Source organism: Falco biarmicus, chromosome 20 (genome assembly GCF_023638135.1).
Source record: "Falco biarmicus isolate bFalBia1 chromosome 20, bFalBia1.pri, whole genome shotgun sequence".
NCBI classification, from domain to species: Eukaryota; Metazoa; Chordata; class Aves; order Falconiformes; family Falconidae; genus Falco; species Falco biarmicus.
This window is the reverse complement of record NC_079307.1, coordinates 1,512,958-1,530,327: the sequence shown is the minus strand read 5'-3', so window position 1 is coordinate 1,530,327 and position 17,370 is coordinate 1,512,958. Positions and strand designations below refer to the sequence as shown.

Sequence of the window (17,370 nt, the reverse complement as noted above, 5' to 3'; positions counted from 1 at the left end):
TCCGGGTCGCGACACGGCCCGTCGCGACAGCGTTTGTTATCCGAACCGCTCATCACGTATGGACCGAAAGGCCGATTTCACTCACCAACCCCCGTGGCCCCAACTGAACAGACGGGTCAGCGTTTGTTTTGTTTTTGTTGGTTTGTTTTTTTTTTTTTTTAAAAAAGATTTATTAATTTCGGAGTGGTTCGGGGTTTTTTGTGGCTTTTTTTTTTTTTTTTTTTTTAAACACCTGCCAGGCTGCACGAGACTATGGACACGATAACAGTCACCAAATGTACAATAAACATACACAGTTAAATAAGAGAAGGGGCAGAGCAAAACAGCCCAAGCAGTCAGAGGTGCAAATTCCAAGTGTAGCTGATAGTTGTTTTGTTTTGATTTCCCCCCGCCTTTTTTTTGTCTAGGAAAACAGAGAATCTGATCCAAAACACTGCCAAGGAACAGCATTAGGCTGCCAAGGAGCCTGTAGCGGTGCCAGTCTTCCAGCACAATCCAGCCCTTGCAGGTGGCAACTCCAGAGTTAAGCTCCTGTGGGACGTCACTCGAGATAGATCTTTGCTTTGCTCCAGTTTAAAAAAAAAAAAATAAATCCTATACCTTCTGCACTGCAGAAACTGGAAGAAAAATTCATGCAAACTGTTGTCCGTTTTCTTTTTTGTCACCTTGCTAAAACCAGGCCCCTGCCATCCGTGCAATCACCGTCACTCCTTTGGAAGGAAAAGTCAAGCTACTTCCATTTCCAGGGATGATGCTTTCCCAGCCGTCAAACCCTTAACGCAGGTGCCAGGCCGATGGCCCGAGCATACTGCTGTTGCTGTGGAACAGAGTAGAAACGTTGATAAAAAAAGATTTGAATGCAAAGGGGCTGTTTTAAAATTTTCTGGAACACCTTGTAGTTTTCAGGTTTAAATAACTGGCATGGTTACCCTCATTCTATGATCCTTTCCAAAGGTGAACGGAGCAAAATTTTTTTTTAAACCCCACACCTGCAATATTGTTAAGGGGAACAAGCGTTACGTTCATCTGTGAGGATTATAGACCTTTTAAGACTTTAAAATTGCTCCTGCAGGGCAGCATCCGCCTGGATTACCTCATTTCCAGGTCTATTTTCCTACTACTACTACCATTTTCGACTCATCAATAAATCATTTAGCAGCCTGAAGCCAGCCAAAACAAAAATCTCCCTTCTCCCACACCAACAAGATTGCGACGTCCAACATCCTAATTCAAAACTCCTCAGCAACACTACTTCCAATGGATGAGTGGGAACTGCAGTCGCTCACCCCTGCCGCTGAAGCCAACAGGCTCCCAAATCCACTGAATTTAAAGACACTCATCACTGCACTTGGCTAAATGGGAGTTCTGGTCCTCATTAACTTCACCAACCTCATTAATGCCCCACACACAGTGGTACAGCCAGAGAAGCAAAATCCCAGGAACAAATGAACCCATATTTTGGCAAGTCACTTCAAAGCTACCTCAAAACAGTTCTGAGCTGGCCAGTATTTTCCATCTGATTTATCTCATCATGCACAGGCACTACTTCCACACCGTATTAGCAGATATGTTAATTACCCAAGCAGTACCAGCTACAAGGCTTTGCCTGCAAGGAACCAGACCTCATCTTGTCCCATCTGAGTGTGAAGTTCCCTCATGACTAAGAGGTTTAACTCCGTAAGGCCTGATACCACAACCTCTAAACACCTGTAGTGCTTACTCACAGGGGTAATCTGCTCCTAAATCTGCGGGAGTACTTGTGCCGGAGTCCCGCGTTCACACTCTGTGCAGCACAAGAGAAAAAGAATAAAGAAAACACCCCAAACCTCTCTCTGTCTCAAGGGTCATTAAGAGAAAACATCCTTCTTTGCCTTTGTTTTATAAATAAACGTGTTCTATTACGCACAGACATTCTGGGGTGACTTCTCCGGCAGCAAGTGGGGGTTTAGATGTACACAGGATTATCCCAGCAGGAGTCAGTAGAGTTGTGGTCATATTCTTGCAGATACCAAAACATGTTAAATAACCAACCAACCAGACCTGTTAAGGAGGATTATGTAAGAAAAACCCAAATTACACTGCCTTAAAAGATAAAACCCCCTCTTTCCCTTTCTCCTGGTCCCTAAACCTAACGTGAATTCTGTACACAGACCAGGTCTACCAAAGCAGGCAGCCCTCACAGATGGCTGTGTCCCATGAACAGTGGTCCACTAGCATGTTTCTTGTATGTTTCCTGAATCCAGGGCTGGTCACTTTACGGAACTGTCCGAGGGAGTTACAATGCATTGTTAACAAGGTTATTTGGAAAAAATCAAAAGTAATCAACTCTCCATCATCCAGTCTTTGAGGGGAAAAATACATCCACTATGAGGTGGCAATGGAGATAACTACCCTGCCTCTTCAGAGGTGTGCTCCTGTGCCTTCATTTTCTCCCAGCACAACTACCTCTAGGTCACAGCAGAATCTGCGATGCAGGCTAAGCCGAGCCTTTTCCATCTACAGGCAAAAAGGCAATTTTCCCTGCAAATACTGGAGGAGAAAAAGAGATAATAGTGGCTCCATACTACCCTTATGTGCTGCTATGATTTCAATCTGTTTGTTCCAAACAACACGTGTTTAAGACTGCACTTTTTCTTTTTCTTTCTGGAATTGCTTGCTAAAGTAGGGCAGGGCAGACAGCATGTAAACAGTTCTCGAGGGCTGGAAAAATAATAATTTAATGGACTGCTTCGGCACATCTTCACAGCTTCATCGTTATATCCATCCTCACACATGTACGCAAGGAGCCACCGCTTTGCTGCTGCTGCTCTTGTTCTCCAGGCAGTCTGCTCGCACTGAGCTGGTATATTCCCTTTCACCTTGGCTGCTGAAACAAAGACACAGGAAGCAGTTCTGCCGTATTCCGGCAATTTACATGATTTCCTCCTGTTTAACGGCTCCTATTAAAAATATACATACACCATAACCTGCCAGTTAGCCTTCAGTTAGGCAAGCTTTTTCCCATAAAATTGAAATAAGTAGTTGTTTACTGGAGACACTTCCAAAAAGGAAAAATAAGGGTCAGCAGACATGCCAAAAATAAAGTCCAGAGCAAGCAGAGGTTTCACTTCTCCTCTTGTCTTTTTTGTTACAAGCTGCAAAAAATAGCATCCCAGAAGGATTCTGAGGGTACTCCTTCACGGTCGCTGGGGACTTAAACCCTCTTTAAAGCATTAACAAGAGCTCCAAGATTTTAGTTGAAGTTAAGTGAGCGTATACTTCAAAACATATTGAGCCCCAGGACACCCATATATCTGGGCTTTCAGGGGAGGTGACAAGTACAAGCAAGTGACACCGCAAGGCTTCTTCATTCATGTTCTGCGGAGAAAGTTCTTGGTTTAGTGATGTGCACTTCGCTGCTGCCGTTCCCGTTGGTGGTTGTAGTGATGATGTACTGGGTGGTTTGCTGCTGACCGCTTGTTTGCGGCTCCAGGCTATCCGTGTGGGCCGGTGGCTGGGAAACACCGACCTGTACCTCGCTGGAGAGCGAAGAGTTCTGTTTGACATCCAGATCAGGCTGACCTTCAGATATCACATAGTGAGTCTGCGCAGGGAATATAAAAAAAAAGGTAATAATAGTTGCATCTTCTGTAACTTTTCTGCTCTAATATTCTGTTGCTGTGCTGGAAGACATTCTGGTAGGAACAAGGAACTTTGAAATCAAGTTGTATTTCACTTAAATGTATTTGAGAGCAACATGACCCTTGTCCTTTGTTTCCAAGTACGCTGGACTACTTTGCATTTGGTTAATTTATGAATGGTTAGAAATAGTTACATAAGTAAGCCATCACTACAAATTAAAATAGCAATTTTTAATACAACTATTCGCAAAGTTTTTTCTATTTTCCATGTGTTCTAGCAGAAGCTGCGTTTCCAGTGTCCAATACCAACACAGTACAGTGGCCTGCCTTCTCGTGCCAGCTTGCTTACAAAGTCAAATAGCAGTAACTCTTCCTATTTAGTAATCCTACAGATAAAAGCAAGCTATCAAAATGTTTCCAGAAGCTGTTCTGAAATTTGGTGTAATGGGCACAGCTTAGTCATAAGTATTTTTGAGACTAATCGGTACCACTACATCATACTTTGTCCTACAAATGTGATTAAGCAAACGCTTTTAAACTTCAAGGATTCATACATACGAGGGCCAGACAGCGTGGGCCTTGTAAATAGCTAGATGCAGAAAACTATTTACTGTCACCACATAACAGAATATCATGCTCTTTCAGAAAAAATACTAAACAAAACCATCTTTTCCTTGAAGCTCTAGAGATTATTTCTTGCCTTTTGTAACCTGAAGTTTACGACATGACTAGGTTTGACTAGTAGCACTTTTCTCCTTAGCTTATGACTCAACACATCATGTAATTTCTTCGCTGTTCTGCCTACAGATTCTGCCCAGCACGGGACTCACTACCACTGTTACGGAAAGCCAGTGCCCTTTCGGACTATACAGTCTGGAGCTCTTTAGGTACACTGTTATTCTTTAACTCTGTGCCCCAGCCATTATTTCGGCATTCCTTTAACCTCCAAACTGAAAACTTTAAACCCAATACATTATTCTGGATGAAAAAAAAACCCCAAACAAACCCTAAAGGCAATGATTGTTTTCCTTACCTGAGTAACTGCTTTCACTTGTCCTGTGTTGACAGTGGTGACTGGTGTACCTACAGCGGTCTCTGTGATCACGTACTGGCCTTGGGGAATGGTCATCATCTGAATCTCAGATGCTAAAAAAAAAAAAGAAAATTGCATAATCAAGGTCTTCAGTCAATCTCAAAGGCCACCTTGAAAGACAGTCTTCTATCAGTATTTCAAGCCTGAAACTGTGGCTGTTGAATAGGAATTCCGGTATTGTAAAGCCTCCTAAAATTCAGGCCTCAACAGAGTTATGCCAGCTAACATCAGATGCATATGTGGCAATTCATGCCTAGACAACATATCCTGTTCTCACCCAAGAAATCACAGAACTATCATCCAGAGCCACACAGACATGAGAAGTCATTTCACGTCACCCTCATCTGTACACTTCTTTCAAGCATCCACCCAAATTTGAACAAGCTGCATCAAACACATGGATTCTTGCTGAATGCAAGTTCCTTGGAATAAAGGAGCCCAGTCTACCTGCCCAAACCACGTATCAGATCATTATGGCCCTACAGCAGAAAACCTAGTGCAACTATTTTCTTTGTCTGAAACTATATTCTTAGATCTCTATGGATGTTAATCACAAAGTTTAATGAGCTCTGACAACACTACCCCATTCGGTAGCTGGAGAAACGGAGCACATACTAGTCCCACACACCAGTCAGACTACTAGTGAGAGCTCCAGTGACACTTACAGTAGCTCCGAAATGAGTTCCATGTGCTGGGAAGATAAGTGTGCTGGACCGAAGATCCTTGCTGCTGCTGGAGGGCTTGGTTTGGTGTCGATGTGGTTGTCTGTATCTGTGAGGGGCTGAGTTCCTGCTGAGATTGTTGTGAGGAGGGACTCAAAGGCTGACCCCCAACCTAGGCAAAAAAAAAAAAAAAAAAAAAAAAAAAAGAAGAAGAAGAGAAAGGTATAACCATTCTCAGCGTACTAAGCATGTCTGTACTGCTACAGACATATACTTCTTATTATGGGAAAACACAAGGGTGGGTTCTACAGCATATCTAGCACAAGAACTGCAAAGCTCTCCTCCTTTTTCCCCAATTGGCTTCAGAGCAGAAATCAGGAAACTGAAATAGAGACATCGCTTGCCAAAGGTTACATAGCGAGTCTGTGGCAGAGAGCTGAGATGAGAGGCTAAATGCTCACAACAGCATGAAGAGCTGAACTCAAATATTGAAAGATATAAATGGAAGCTGGCATTCCTTAAACTGGCTAATTTTATTTAAGCTGCAGATTTTTCTGTTCCCAGCCATTTACCTTGTATACGCTGTTAGGAAAAAACAAAACAAAAAAACCACACAAAAAACCCAGACAAAAACACAGCAAAAGACTCCTAAACATCCTAGGAACCTCTAGGACCTACACAATGATCTCAGATATGTTCATGTGAGAGTCATTTCATGTATGGTCCTTTAAATGACATAGACTATTGCACCACTACATTTGCACCAGCAAATGTAATAGGCAAGCTGAGCAGCCTGGTAGGGAAAACGTTTCCTGTGAGAGGAGAGTGAAATACCTGCGTTGATGACTGAGCCGCTGGCGATTGCTCTGTGACCTGGATGTGCTGCACCTGGATAGCATGTTGGGTGTATGTCTGGGGGTCATGAAGCTGCCCAACATCCACTGTGGAGTGCTGGGACTGGTGAGGTGAGGTAGCCTGGAAAAGTCAAGAAAAATTAAAATAAATCAAAGCAGAGATTTATACTTCAAATTCTTTGCAGAAGCAGTCACGTAAACCTTTTCTGCAATGCAAGGTCTGGAACAGTGAGGTATCAGCCTAAGTGAGACCATGGAACACTCCTGTTCAAGCCTGCATTTAACTTCTGCGCTCCTCGAAGACAAAGAAGTACACTTAATAAACGTAACGGCCCCAAGATGGTTACATCTCAGTGATACCAAGTGGAAAGGACTTGCTGAAGGTCATACAAGGTGTCTGTGGCAGCAGCTGGACTCAAATCAAAGGGTCTGAAAACCAGGAGTAGCGTCAGCCACTGGACTATCCTTGTTTGTAAGTATCTTTCTATAAAATGTATACATACTTGAGAGCTGCCTATCCAGTCCTGTAGTATGGCATTGCTCAAAAAAGCCTTTAATCTGTAAAACTGAGCACTTGATCTGACGCAGAGCTTTTTGAGCCACCTGCTAATGGTTCCAATTGGAGTAATCTAATTGCAAGTCTCAGATCTTGATAAAATTCGTTTTAGCTGCAGGAACTGGTACTCATGCTCTTGTATCACTAGAACAGCCACATTTGATATTAACTGGGGCCGCTGTTCAGCCCTTTATTAGCCACGTTCATAACCTGATTTGTAATGACGGGCCAAAGAGAACACGGAATTTCTGATTCAAATACAGACACATGGTAGTTTCAGTCTCACCCAGTGGATAATAGATTTGAAGGCTATGGCAGTTTCTTACAGCTGCCTGAGTTATTTTCCTCAGCTCAGTTACTCTAGTTACACTCTATTTTTAGGAGGCTGTTGAGCATCATAGAGAATGACTATTCTAATAGATGATATGAAAGGAAAAAGCAAGTGTTTACATACTTCCAAATTTTGGCTCTGGCTCACTGAGAACAAGGAAGTACAAATTAGTCTTCCATTGCAAAAGCAGATCACCCACTGACCCACTTTTTCAGTTGCTGGAAAACCTTCCTAGAGCAGACTCGGGCAAGGGTGCCTAGATGGGTAGAACTAAGTTAAGACTGCATCAGTATGTCTCCAGCAAGCTGACCAAGACTGGCAGGACTATTTAGGCCCAGTACACAATGCTTACAATGGTAACCTTTTGCATTATCAATCAGTTTATCTGCAAAAAGTCTGCACCGCTTCTTATAACTGCTCCTTAAGAAACTTCCGTGCGCTACTGCCCCAGGGAAGCAGAGGCTTGATATGGAGGTGGTCAAAAGCACATCCCATCCCCCCAGCAGGCTACTCACCTGGGCCACTTGAACAACCTGCAGCTGTATGTGCTGAGGCTGCTGCAAGCCTGTGGCGGACTGAGACACAGGGATGTACTGGATTCGCTGGTAGTCTCCCTGGGGAGTTCGATAGTCTGTTGTGAGGGTCTGGGATATCTCTGTCATTGCCTGTGTCAGTAAATCTGTTGTCTGAGCAGGTAGAGAGAGAGAGATACAGAACCATCATCACATATTGTCTACTGGATTGAATACTTTTGCAGGGCTGTCGTTCTTTCATCACACTGAATCTACGCTTACACCATTGGGCCTAGTCATTATTTACAAGAGCTTAATGTGTACAGAAAATGGGGACATAAGCAATCACCCAGGATCATCCACTAGAATCGCTCTCTTCGGTCTAAACGCTAATCAGAACCATTAAGGGCTAACTTAACATACCATAATAAAAAAAATTATTTTAGTCTTCTGACCTAACAGTATTCTGTTAGGGAGCAAAGATCCTGCATTTGTAGAGCTGACTTTGTTTCCAAGTCAGCAGGTGCTTCTCTGACGTATTCTGCCTTTCCTCCTCACCTGCCAGGATGATACTTTTTTGACAACTGTATTTCTAAAGTCTGTGAAGACATTTAGCACCTAACTAATAAGGTTTATGAAGCCAACAGCATCCTGGTTGAACCTGCCCATTTTCGAGCAAAACAGTCTTTTACCCAGTTACAGTCTTGAAATAGGAAGGTTTAAACTGTGGTCAACAGGATTTTTAAAACTGTGCAGCATTCATTCCAGCACTGCTAAAGGACACAAAACTGATTTTCTTGTCTCAGCTTTTGCTTCTGTAGCGGCTGATGTACTAACAGTGGAGAGATCATCCACTGGAGGTTCATATCACTTGCTACTGAACTGTCCGAAGGTTAGTTTGACCCAGTCCCCAGCCACTGTTAAAACACGTCCTTCTTGATCCCAAGAACTGCAAGGCACCTCAGAACACTCCCAAAAATCCAGGAGATGTTTATTCCTGAGATAATTAGGCACGTGTGAAAGGCACATGTGGAGTCAGTAGCATACGGGTCTGAATGAAGGGAATGGAGTACAGAAAAAGAGACTTATCCTTAGAGCTCCAGAAATAAATACATAATTCCTGGCAGAGCAAAACTAATACACAGACTCAATAATGGAAGTGATCTCAAATAATGTTCTAACACACGCTTTAAAACTACATCTGCCAAATAAACACTAAGGCTACTATACCAAAGGGCTTCTGTTCTGTTTGGTTCCCTCAGGTGGCCTGACCTACCGTGTCCCCAGTCCTTACCACAACAGTCTCTCCGGTAGTGCTGTCGGTGGTGAGAACGGCAGGAGTGGAACTGATGACAGCTGTTGCCAGCGGAGTGTGTATTGTGTTAGGGAGCTGAGCAAACTCCGGGTGCTTCTTGCGAATGTGTTGTACCATCTTCGTCTACAGAGAGATGCAGAAAGGCGTTAGATGGTCAGTAACTCCGCTCTGGGCCAACTGAAATCAAACAGCCCTGGGGACTGCAGCTTTTCGGTTTCCCTCAGTAAGGCAGCATTAAGATTCACACTATGGGATGCTCTGTCAACAAGAGGAAAACAAGAATCATGAAGTTGCTGCTGACTAGAGCTCTCCAACACCAAAATGTTGCCCCGAACAGCACAGCCCATAAGCTTTTCTTCCCAGCACAACCAAATATTTTGGGGACCTTTTCCAGAGATCACCTTTTCTGCATTTTGTTTCCCTACTCCTCTCCCTCACAACTGTTAATGAGCAGTTCCCAAGCCTTTCTGTTTGTGACTGCACTCTGATAATGTTTTAATTTCTTCTTTCAAACTCATGCTCTCTATCTGGGGAATCTTTTTGCCATAAAAAAAGCAGGCTGCACCTCTATTGTCAGCATGCAGCAAGAAACCAGCACTCTGACTCAGAATAAAAGAGCTCTGCTTGCAGACCAACAGATGACAGACCGCAGTGGAAGAGCATCACCAGGGAGAGGCTGCCTTTTGCGGTTATGAAACAAGCCCTGTACCTTACTGCTGTACTGCTTGGAACAGTGAGGACAGCAGACCGGAGGGGTGGCTATGGTGCCTGTCAGCTGGGTGTGGGTGCTCAGCATGGGATCTGGCTCTCCCGGGCCTGCAGGGCGCAGCTTCCGGATACTTGGAGGTAGCTCAGCACCAGGATGGTTCTTCAGGATGTGTGCTTTGCGTTTACTGGCACTCTTGTACACCTGCAGGGTAAAGACTTTCAATGAAAACTGTGTAATCCTGATGTCTGCACAGAAAACAGCTACCAGTTATCTTTACCTGGAAGGTCTGCACTTTGCTTTAGACAATACACTTAGTTAAATCCCCACACAATTACAGTGTAACGCATGAATATACATACAGCTTCCAGTGTTTAATCAGCCTGTAAAAGCAACTCCTCGTGTAGCATACAGAAGCCATTTGAGAACATGTTGTATGCCACAACAAAATATCAAAGCAGGATAGGAAGGTAAGAGGAAAAGCCTTTTTGCCTGATACTTGAAGGTCAAATGTCAGAGAAGCCACTGATCATCATGTCATAAGGGTTGGTGCCTCCACTCTCACACAAAGCAAACCATTTTAACAGCCTTCAGTGGTCAACATATTTTAAAATTCTTTTTAGGCACATTAAAAAATTAATATTCTGTAACACAAATTAAAACCACCGATTTTTTTTCCCCTTTAAACAAAAGGAAGGGGGCATCATAGAGGGATGTACTGAGGATAAGGACAGTCAAAATACACTCCCTGGTAAATAAAGGCCCACATGCATAAACAGCAAAGGCCAGGGAATAAGAACAGGAACCCAGAAGCAATGCAGAGGAAGCTTCAGGCTCCACTGAACACTGGGAATTACTGGCATGCGACTAAGTAAGCAGCTTAAAATAAAAGGGGATAGAGACTCTAACTTTTAGACGTGACACAAACCAGAAGAAATTAGTGTTGAGGAATTACAGGCAGCTAGGATACTGAGGCCTGGGTTGCAAAAAGCAATACAGGACTAAGGGTGAGTGACTGCTTGCTGGACCACAGTGTTTAAGTTTTCCAACTCCAATGACAGCAGAAAAGGAGAACCGCAGTTTTCAATTAGTGTTCAGCTGCCTTATGTGCATTTCATCTTCGATTTTTTTGGACAGTATTGCAGGAACATTGCTGGCAAGCACCTCAAAAAAAAAAAAAAGAGCTACAAACCCTGCCAGATGTTTCTATGCAGAGACAAATTAGCTGCACACAGGTCTAGGACTGAGCTACCCTCCAAGCGGTGACTTTCTTCCATACCTTATCACAGTACTGACAGAAGTAATCTCTGTTGGGTTTGATGATGGGCAATGTGAGCTCTGGCACCTCTTCTATTTTCATGTCTGGATGTCTCTTTGATAAATGATTCACCTTAGGAGAAAAAAAAAAAAAAACACCAAAGAACAAGACAGCATATTATAGCTGGAAGCCAAAGCAATTGCTGCTTCTCCTAGTCATGGATAACAGCCAAACCAAAACTGTAATGATGCTAGCCAGCAGCACCGGAAGCATTTGCTGCTGCAAGGGTTATTGTGCATTCGCAGCCTGCTGCTGAAGGTAAACACGATCTTGTTATATCTCATTTACAGTTTCTCTAATCCAAACAAGGTGGGAAAGGGTAAAATAGCTTTCCAGAATTCTCTTACAGCTGAGAGCAAGGTAACATAAAGGGCTTCTGCTTGGGGAGGCCTTTGTGAGCTGAGATCACAACCTTCACAAATTATTTGCAAATAAGATCTCTTGCCGCCCAACACCCTTTTATACAGCAGCACTTACAGGGCATGGCCAGGAGAGGCCCCTCAAGAAGGGGAAGAAACAAATTAGGAAAATCGGGAACACTGAGGCTGTAAGGCTGAACCAGGCAATACATTAATCTCATGTTCTGTTAAATGCATTACACATCAATCAGCATTACTTAATGTTGAAATATGGTAGGGACAACCAGACATACAGAGGCGATTAAACATGCCAAGGTGCATGTTTGCTGAAGAGGTAAGACACCCAGTTTGTTTTTTTTTTTTAAAAAAAAAAAAGAAAAGAAAAAAATGTACCATCTCAGCTCAGCTATAAACCCACTCAGTTCCACAGCATCCTTGTGTTCTGACCATTGGAATTCCATCTTCACTCCTTAACTATTTACCAAAATTGAGTACAGAAGTTGTAAGAGAAGCTGGAGCACAGACACTCACCAACATCCCCCTGCGGCGGAAACCCATCATACAGAGTCGGCACTTGAACATGAAGCTTTCATAGTCAGTGGAAGCTATCCGAGGCTTGAACGTTTTTGAGCGGCTGATTCTATCAGCTTTCTTGGCCTCCCTCTCTGGATTGTGCATCCTCTGCATGTGCTCTCGCAGTTTGTCTTTCCTCTAGGGAAGGAGCAATCGGGGAGAAAAATATCAGCACCACTTAACTGCCATACTACCTGTTACAAGGGAGAGCCACAGCGCAAGTTGTTCAGATCTCTCGACAGCTTTTCCTCTCCAGTGCTGCCGTGAGATACAGTTGCATGCTCAGGGTTAGATGGTTCAGCAGGAACCCTTCAGGCTTAGGTCTATCCTTCAAACCAAGCTGAGGTTGCTCAGCCACAAAAGCAGGAGCCAGACTAATGCTAATTCAGCAGCATCCGTAAGAACAAACCCCTCTGCTCTGGCTTTTCTTTGATTTTATCTAAAATATTAGTGCTCAGCTCTGTATGGCTGGAAACTTGCATCAAATCACACTCTTGACCAAGGACCACTTCATGTCCTACAACAGTACAGAACGTACTGCCCGCATGCAATCCAGCCTCTCTGGACACACGCTGTCTTTGAATGTGCTTCTTCACCCAAAAGTACCCAGTCCCTCAGTATCCGTGACAAGGAGCAGCCTGCTGCCACCATGGTTTACCTGGCTCACAATCTGCTCCATCTGTTCTGGTGGGATCTGGAAAGGCATCTGGATGTCATGTGCTGACAAGATGGATGCCATGGACACAGTGGCATTAATCAGTATTAATCAGTGGATTAATAATATTCACCCAGGAATATTATTAATCCACTGACACCAACAGGAAGTTTTCTTAACTAAACTGATAGAGGCAATGCAACCCAAGCACCTGGCAACTGAGCCGTATAACGACCCAGTTCTAATGAGCAGACAGAAACTCTCTTTGCTATTAAATTATTAGAAGTAAGATCTGACAGATGAGACACCCTGTTACAACAGAGCATGCTGGAGTGGATCTCGCCCCCTGTTCACCAGAAATGAATGTTGTTACACACAACACAGCACACGTACACATGCTAGACTTGCCTGCAAAGCTGCGCATTAGTTTCTTCCACCGTTGAGAACTTGAGCCTATCTACTTGAAGGAGGGTAAAGAATGGTGTTCTCCACCTGTATCAGGAACAATCTGGCCAAGAGTCTTCTTACCTTGAACTGCTTGCCACACGTGGAGCACAGGAAGTCTTTGCGGTCCGAGTGTCGCAACATATGGAGTCGTAGCTTGTCAGGACGACAGAAAGCCTTGTCACATTCTGTACACTGGTAAATCTTCTCTGAATGGAAACTGCGTACGTGTTTCTTGACCTAGAATTGCAGATCATAGAAAAATGGAATTTATTCAAAAGAGGAGTGTGTGGCAGAACACTCTAGGAAACTCTTAGCAAAAAGGAAAGAGAAAGAATGGAAAAAGGTTCTAGGAGTTCTTTAATCTGCTTTGGTTTACAAAGTATTTTACCAGAACAGTTGATATCTTGGCAATAGTTTCTGTACAACTATAACATCTTTATTATGCATCTGGATGGACGATTTCATTTCCTCAGGACTGACTCTTGAAGGCGTCAGCTATTGCACAGTTGGGCACTTAACGGGCAGCAAAAGTCCACGATGTACCAGTTTTACTGAATCATCCTTGAGTTCACACGTTCATCAGAGGTTCATTATCTTTAAATCGTTTGTAAGAAATCTAAAATGCATGGACTAATTCTTTTCAATCAGAAAGAATGAGCTTGCAATTACAATTGGCAGGAAAAAAAAAAGTCTTAGACAGAAAAGCATTTGCATGCCATTACTGCATGGCAATTACTTTTGCATACTTTGGGACTATCCTTGACCTCTGCAAAGTTCTAGTGAGGGTTCCGCTCCCCCCATCCCCCCCACCCCCCCACCAATAAAATAACTAATGAGGTTTGACAGTTGAAATCTAAGCACTACTGAAGAAATGGATCTCTAATTAAATCTTTACCTTTATCTTCTAGTACTGATCATACACAGAAGAACGTGCTACCTTAATCTGTTCCACATAAAAGTATTTAAACAGGCAGCAATCTATGGTGACTAGACTTAATTATTCACATAGCACCAAATGAAAAAAGTCATCTTTGAATTACAAAATAGAGCTGAATAGCTGGAAAAAAGCCATGGGATCATCTTCTGACTTTATCAGTTTCACAGGAAATTTCTGAATCCTCAACATTCTTCCTTGTTCAACACTTACAGAAGATAAAGGTTTGTTGCCAGGATTTATATTAGTAAATCACTTTTCCCCATCCTTTCCTCTTTAGCCTATTGGATAGTCTATCAGTTCCTATTACTTGACTTTTCAATTTAGGTCAGGCAGCTCAGCAAGATGTATCAACCTCTTTGGCCCTATGAAGGACACAGAATTTCTGCACGGTATGTCTCAGGTTTTTCTTACTGAACATCAAAATACAATGCTTAAGTTCTATTAATCTTCTCCAACGGCTCTGCATGCTGCACAAAGTAGTTACATTACTCTCTACTCTGGTGCAACCTCTCCTTAGCAATGTGCAGGGAGAAGGAGAATGAAGTACCCAGCTGAAGCCCAGGGGGAAAGTCAAGCAACAGAGCATCCTGATCTGTTCTGGCATTTCTACAAGGTGTTCAAATGAATTATCCTGACAAAAACAGTCAAGGGACTAAAGATGTAAACCCAATTTTTTTTCTTATTCAGAGTTTTAGTGACAAAGGACAAGGTGTATTCAAGTACAAATTGCACACAGCAAAAGACAATTCCTTTTTGTGCCATGGATCTGTACCAACCCAAAGCAGTTGGAATCTCTGTTTTAGGCATTTTTGGGGGAGTGAGGGACCACCCTCCCACAGTACAGTACTTAAGGCCAGACTGAAGTAACACATCTGATGATTTAAGTGGAAAGAGCACTTCAGTGGCATAAGACAACATCTAGCAGTGCTTGGTCACTCTTCCTTTTTAATTTGACTGACATTGGACCCCTTTATCTTGTGAGAATGAACTGACATGCAGCATTACACAAGGGCAGTACTGAAAAATTTGTAAACAGAGTGCTTGCGAGAGACCCAAAAGGCAGTGCTTCAAATCAGTACAGCATCTCACCTGGATAAAATCTGGAAAGCGTTTTTTGCAGGTAGGGCAGGTGAAATAGCCATCACTGACATGGATGGCCACATGGTCTTTAAGCAGATCCAAGCGGTCAAAAGACTCGGGACAGAAAATGCAGGAGTAAGTTTTCTGGTCCATGTGGAACTTCATGTGGGTCTCAAGGGCGCTGCTGTTGATGAAGCCCTTGTTGCAGATGTCACAAGTCAAAGGGCAGTTCCCTTCCCGTCCATGAAACCGCAAGTGCTGATCCAGTTTGTCCTTTTCACGGAAGGCCTTCCCACACTGGAGGCATTTGAATGGACGAAAGGATTTCCTTATGAACAGGTGCTGAAGAGCTGCATTCTGAAAAAGAATTGAAAAAACATTAGCTTATATTATTAAGTACAGACTGCACACCCAAATATTTTCAAGATTAAATATACCAGATGATCGGTGAACTTAAACTTCAAAAAATGCTCGTGCATTATAGATGCTGCCTCCATATTACAGAAGGGGAGGCAGAAGTTAAGGGACGTACCTGCAGTTACAGACTGAGTTAGGAGAACGCAGTAGAGGAGTTTCCTCTCCAGTCCCTGCTTTCTGCCAATTTAGCTAACTTTTGTCTTTGGTATGGCATTTTTCTGTAAAATAAAACTAAGTCCTCTCTGAAGTACAGCCCTGGGCCTGAGAAAAGCTGCAATTCCAGCTGATTGTTGGGGATCAGGTCACAAGTTCAGCCACCTTACAAAGGAATGGCGAGCTAGCACCCTGTCTTTCACTCAGGAGCAGGGCTTTATGAAATTCCACAGCCCTTTACAAAATCAGCCTCTGCACCAAAAATCACCACAGAGATGTGCAGCAGTGGTTTAGCATTTTGCCTGCAAACTTCTGGTAGAACATACATTCAAGAGATGCTGGCTTAAGCCTTTTCGTTATTATCAAAAAGAAGAATAGTTTCGAAACATTACAGCAGGGGCAGAATGGCAGGTTTAGAAGCAACAGGTAAGAACTTGTGAGCAATTTGCCTCTCTTTGCCATGTAGCATATATCATGTGCAAGAGCCTGAAAATAAAGATGACAGACACACACTGGTGCTAAATCAGGAGGAACTCTGATAGATTCTGTTGTCCACTCAGAGGGCAGTTGATTATACACAGTCAAACTTCCAATTGCTTTTCCTGGTATTGCAAGAAACTTTAAGAATATTGTGAGTTGAGCATAACACATGTTGTGCAAATATTAATTTTAAAATTTAACATACTGGGCTGCTCTTCCCTGTTTTCCTTCGCTCCTACTGCGCACAATTGTGCTCAGCCCCTAGCTCTTGTTACATAAAAGGTAGACTGAGGGGAAAGCACACACCAAAACATTTCACAATTATTGCCTCTTCCCTTTCCCGCCTTCAGATAAACGATGTAGAGCCCTCCGAGTCCTGATACCAGCACTGTCTGCTGGAGGAACAAATGCTGTTGGACACGATGCCTGTAGAAACAGGTAACAAGCCCTGCACCTGCATTTCAATACTGGATGAGAACTTCGATGTAGTATAGCTGCAAAGCTGGAAGTCAGTCATGTCCCTGCATGTGTGAACTCCCACTACACACATCACTCATACTGTACTCAAAGTACACTGCAATATTGCTATTTCTCTGCAAGAAGTCTAAGGAGTGTTTACTCTCCTCCAAAATAAGACCTGTACACTGTCGTTTATTGTGGTCTTCTCTTTTCAGATGTTACAGACAGGATCTACATCATAGTAGTGAGAGAAATAGCACTAGAACACTGCTGGCACCTACGCTTACACACGTTCAATATTACATACTTCTCCACAAGATGCGTTCAAGGCTTCTGAAAACGTATTTCCCTGGTTTCCTCTCTCCTTTTCTTGTGGGAATGTCTGGGCTGACATTTGCTGTGTCCCTTAAGTGTGTGCCAACAGCTGACACTGAGAAAATGAAGTTAAGAGCTCTTCTGCTAGAATGAGGGAACAGCTTGGGAATACTGCAAAATGCTGCACTAGAGATTAAGTTAGCAAACCTGAACGATCTTTTTCACTGTCTGAACTGCAGAGGGAAACCTATACTTTCCTTCCAAGAAAGGGAACGTGAGAGCAACCGTTTTGCTCTTTAAAAAATGCTAACAGTTTAATACAGGAGCCCCAAAGGAGCCCTCCCATGAATTATCATCATCTCCATTCTCCATTTTACAAGCGGAGACAATGGGAAATACACAGATCTGCTGTAAGTCACACCGTGAGCTGGAAAGATAGATGTGTGCTCTGTAAAGATTAATGTGTTTCTTCGAGTCAGAAATACATAATTTTCCCTTTACCTACAGGGATATGCTAATAAACCAAAG

At 43.1% G+C, this 17,370-nt stretch overlaps 1 protein-coding gene across 10 annotated transcripts in view; it reads right to left on the bottom strand.

Annotated features, from left to right (window-relative positions):
* Positions 1–367: 367 nt before the first annotated feature.
* PRDM10 (PR/SET domain 10) overlaps positions 368–17,370 on the bottom strand; it is a 47,081-nt gene continuing 30,078 nt past the window's right edge. For all 10 annotated transcript variants that reach the window (XM_056322703.1, XM_056322702.1, XM_056322712.1 and 7 more), the window contains 11 exons: positions 15,028–15,375; positions 13,083–13,238; positions 11,858–12,037; positions 10,929–11,039; positions 9,653–9,853; positions 8,923–9,066; positions 7,632–7,802; positions 6,210–6,350; positions 5,379–5,547; positions 4,654–4,766; positions 368–3,583 (listed from right to left, as the gene is read on the bottom strand). In XM_056322703.1, coding sequence (XP_056178678.1) covers positions 3,347–3,583; positions 4,654–4,766; positions 5,379–5,547; positions 6,210–6,350; positions 7,632–7,802; positions 8,923–9,066; positions 9,653–9,853; positions 10,929–11,039; positions 11,858–12,037; positions 13,083–13,238; positions 15,028–15,375 — 1,971 coding nt within the window. In that variant the 3' untranslated portion in view covers positions 368–3,346. The remainder of the gene's footprint in view (positions 3,584–4,653; positions 4,767–5,378; positions 5,548–6,209; positions 6,351–7,631; positions 7,803–8,922; positions 9,067–9,652; positions 9,854–10,928; positions 11,040–11,857; positions 12,038–13,082; positions 13,239–15,027; positions 15,376–17,370) is intronic.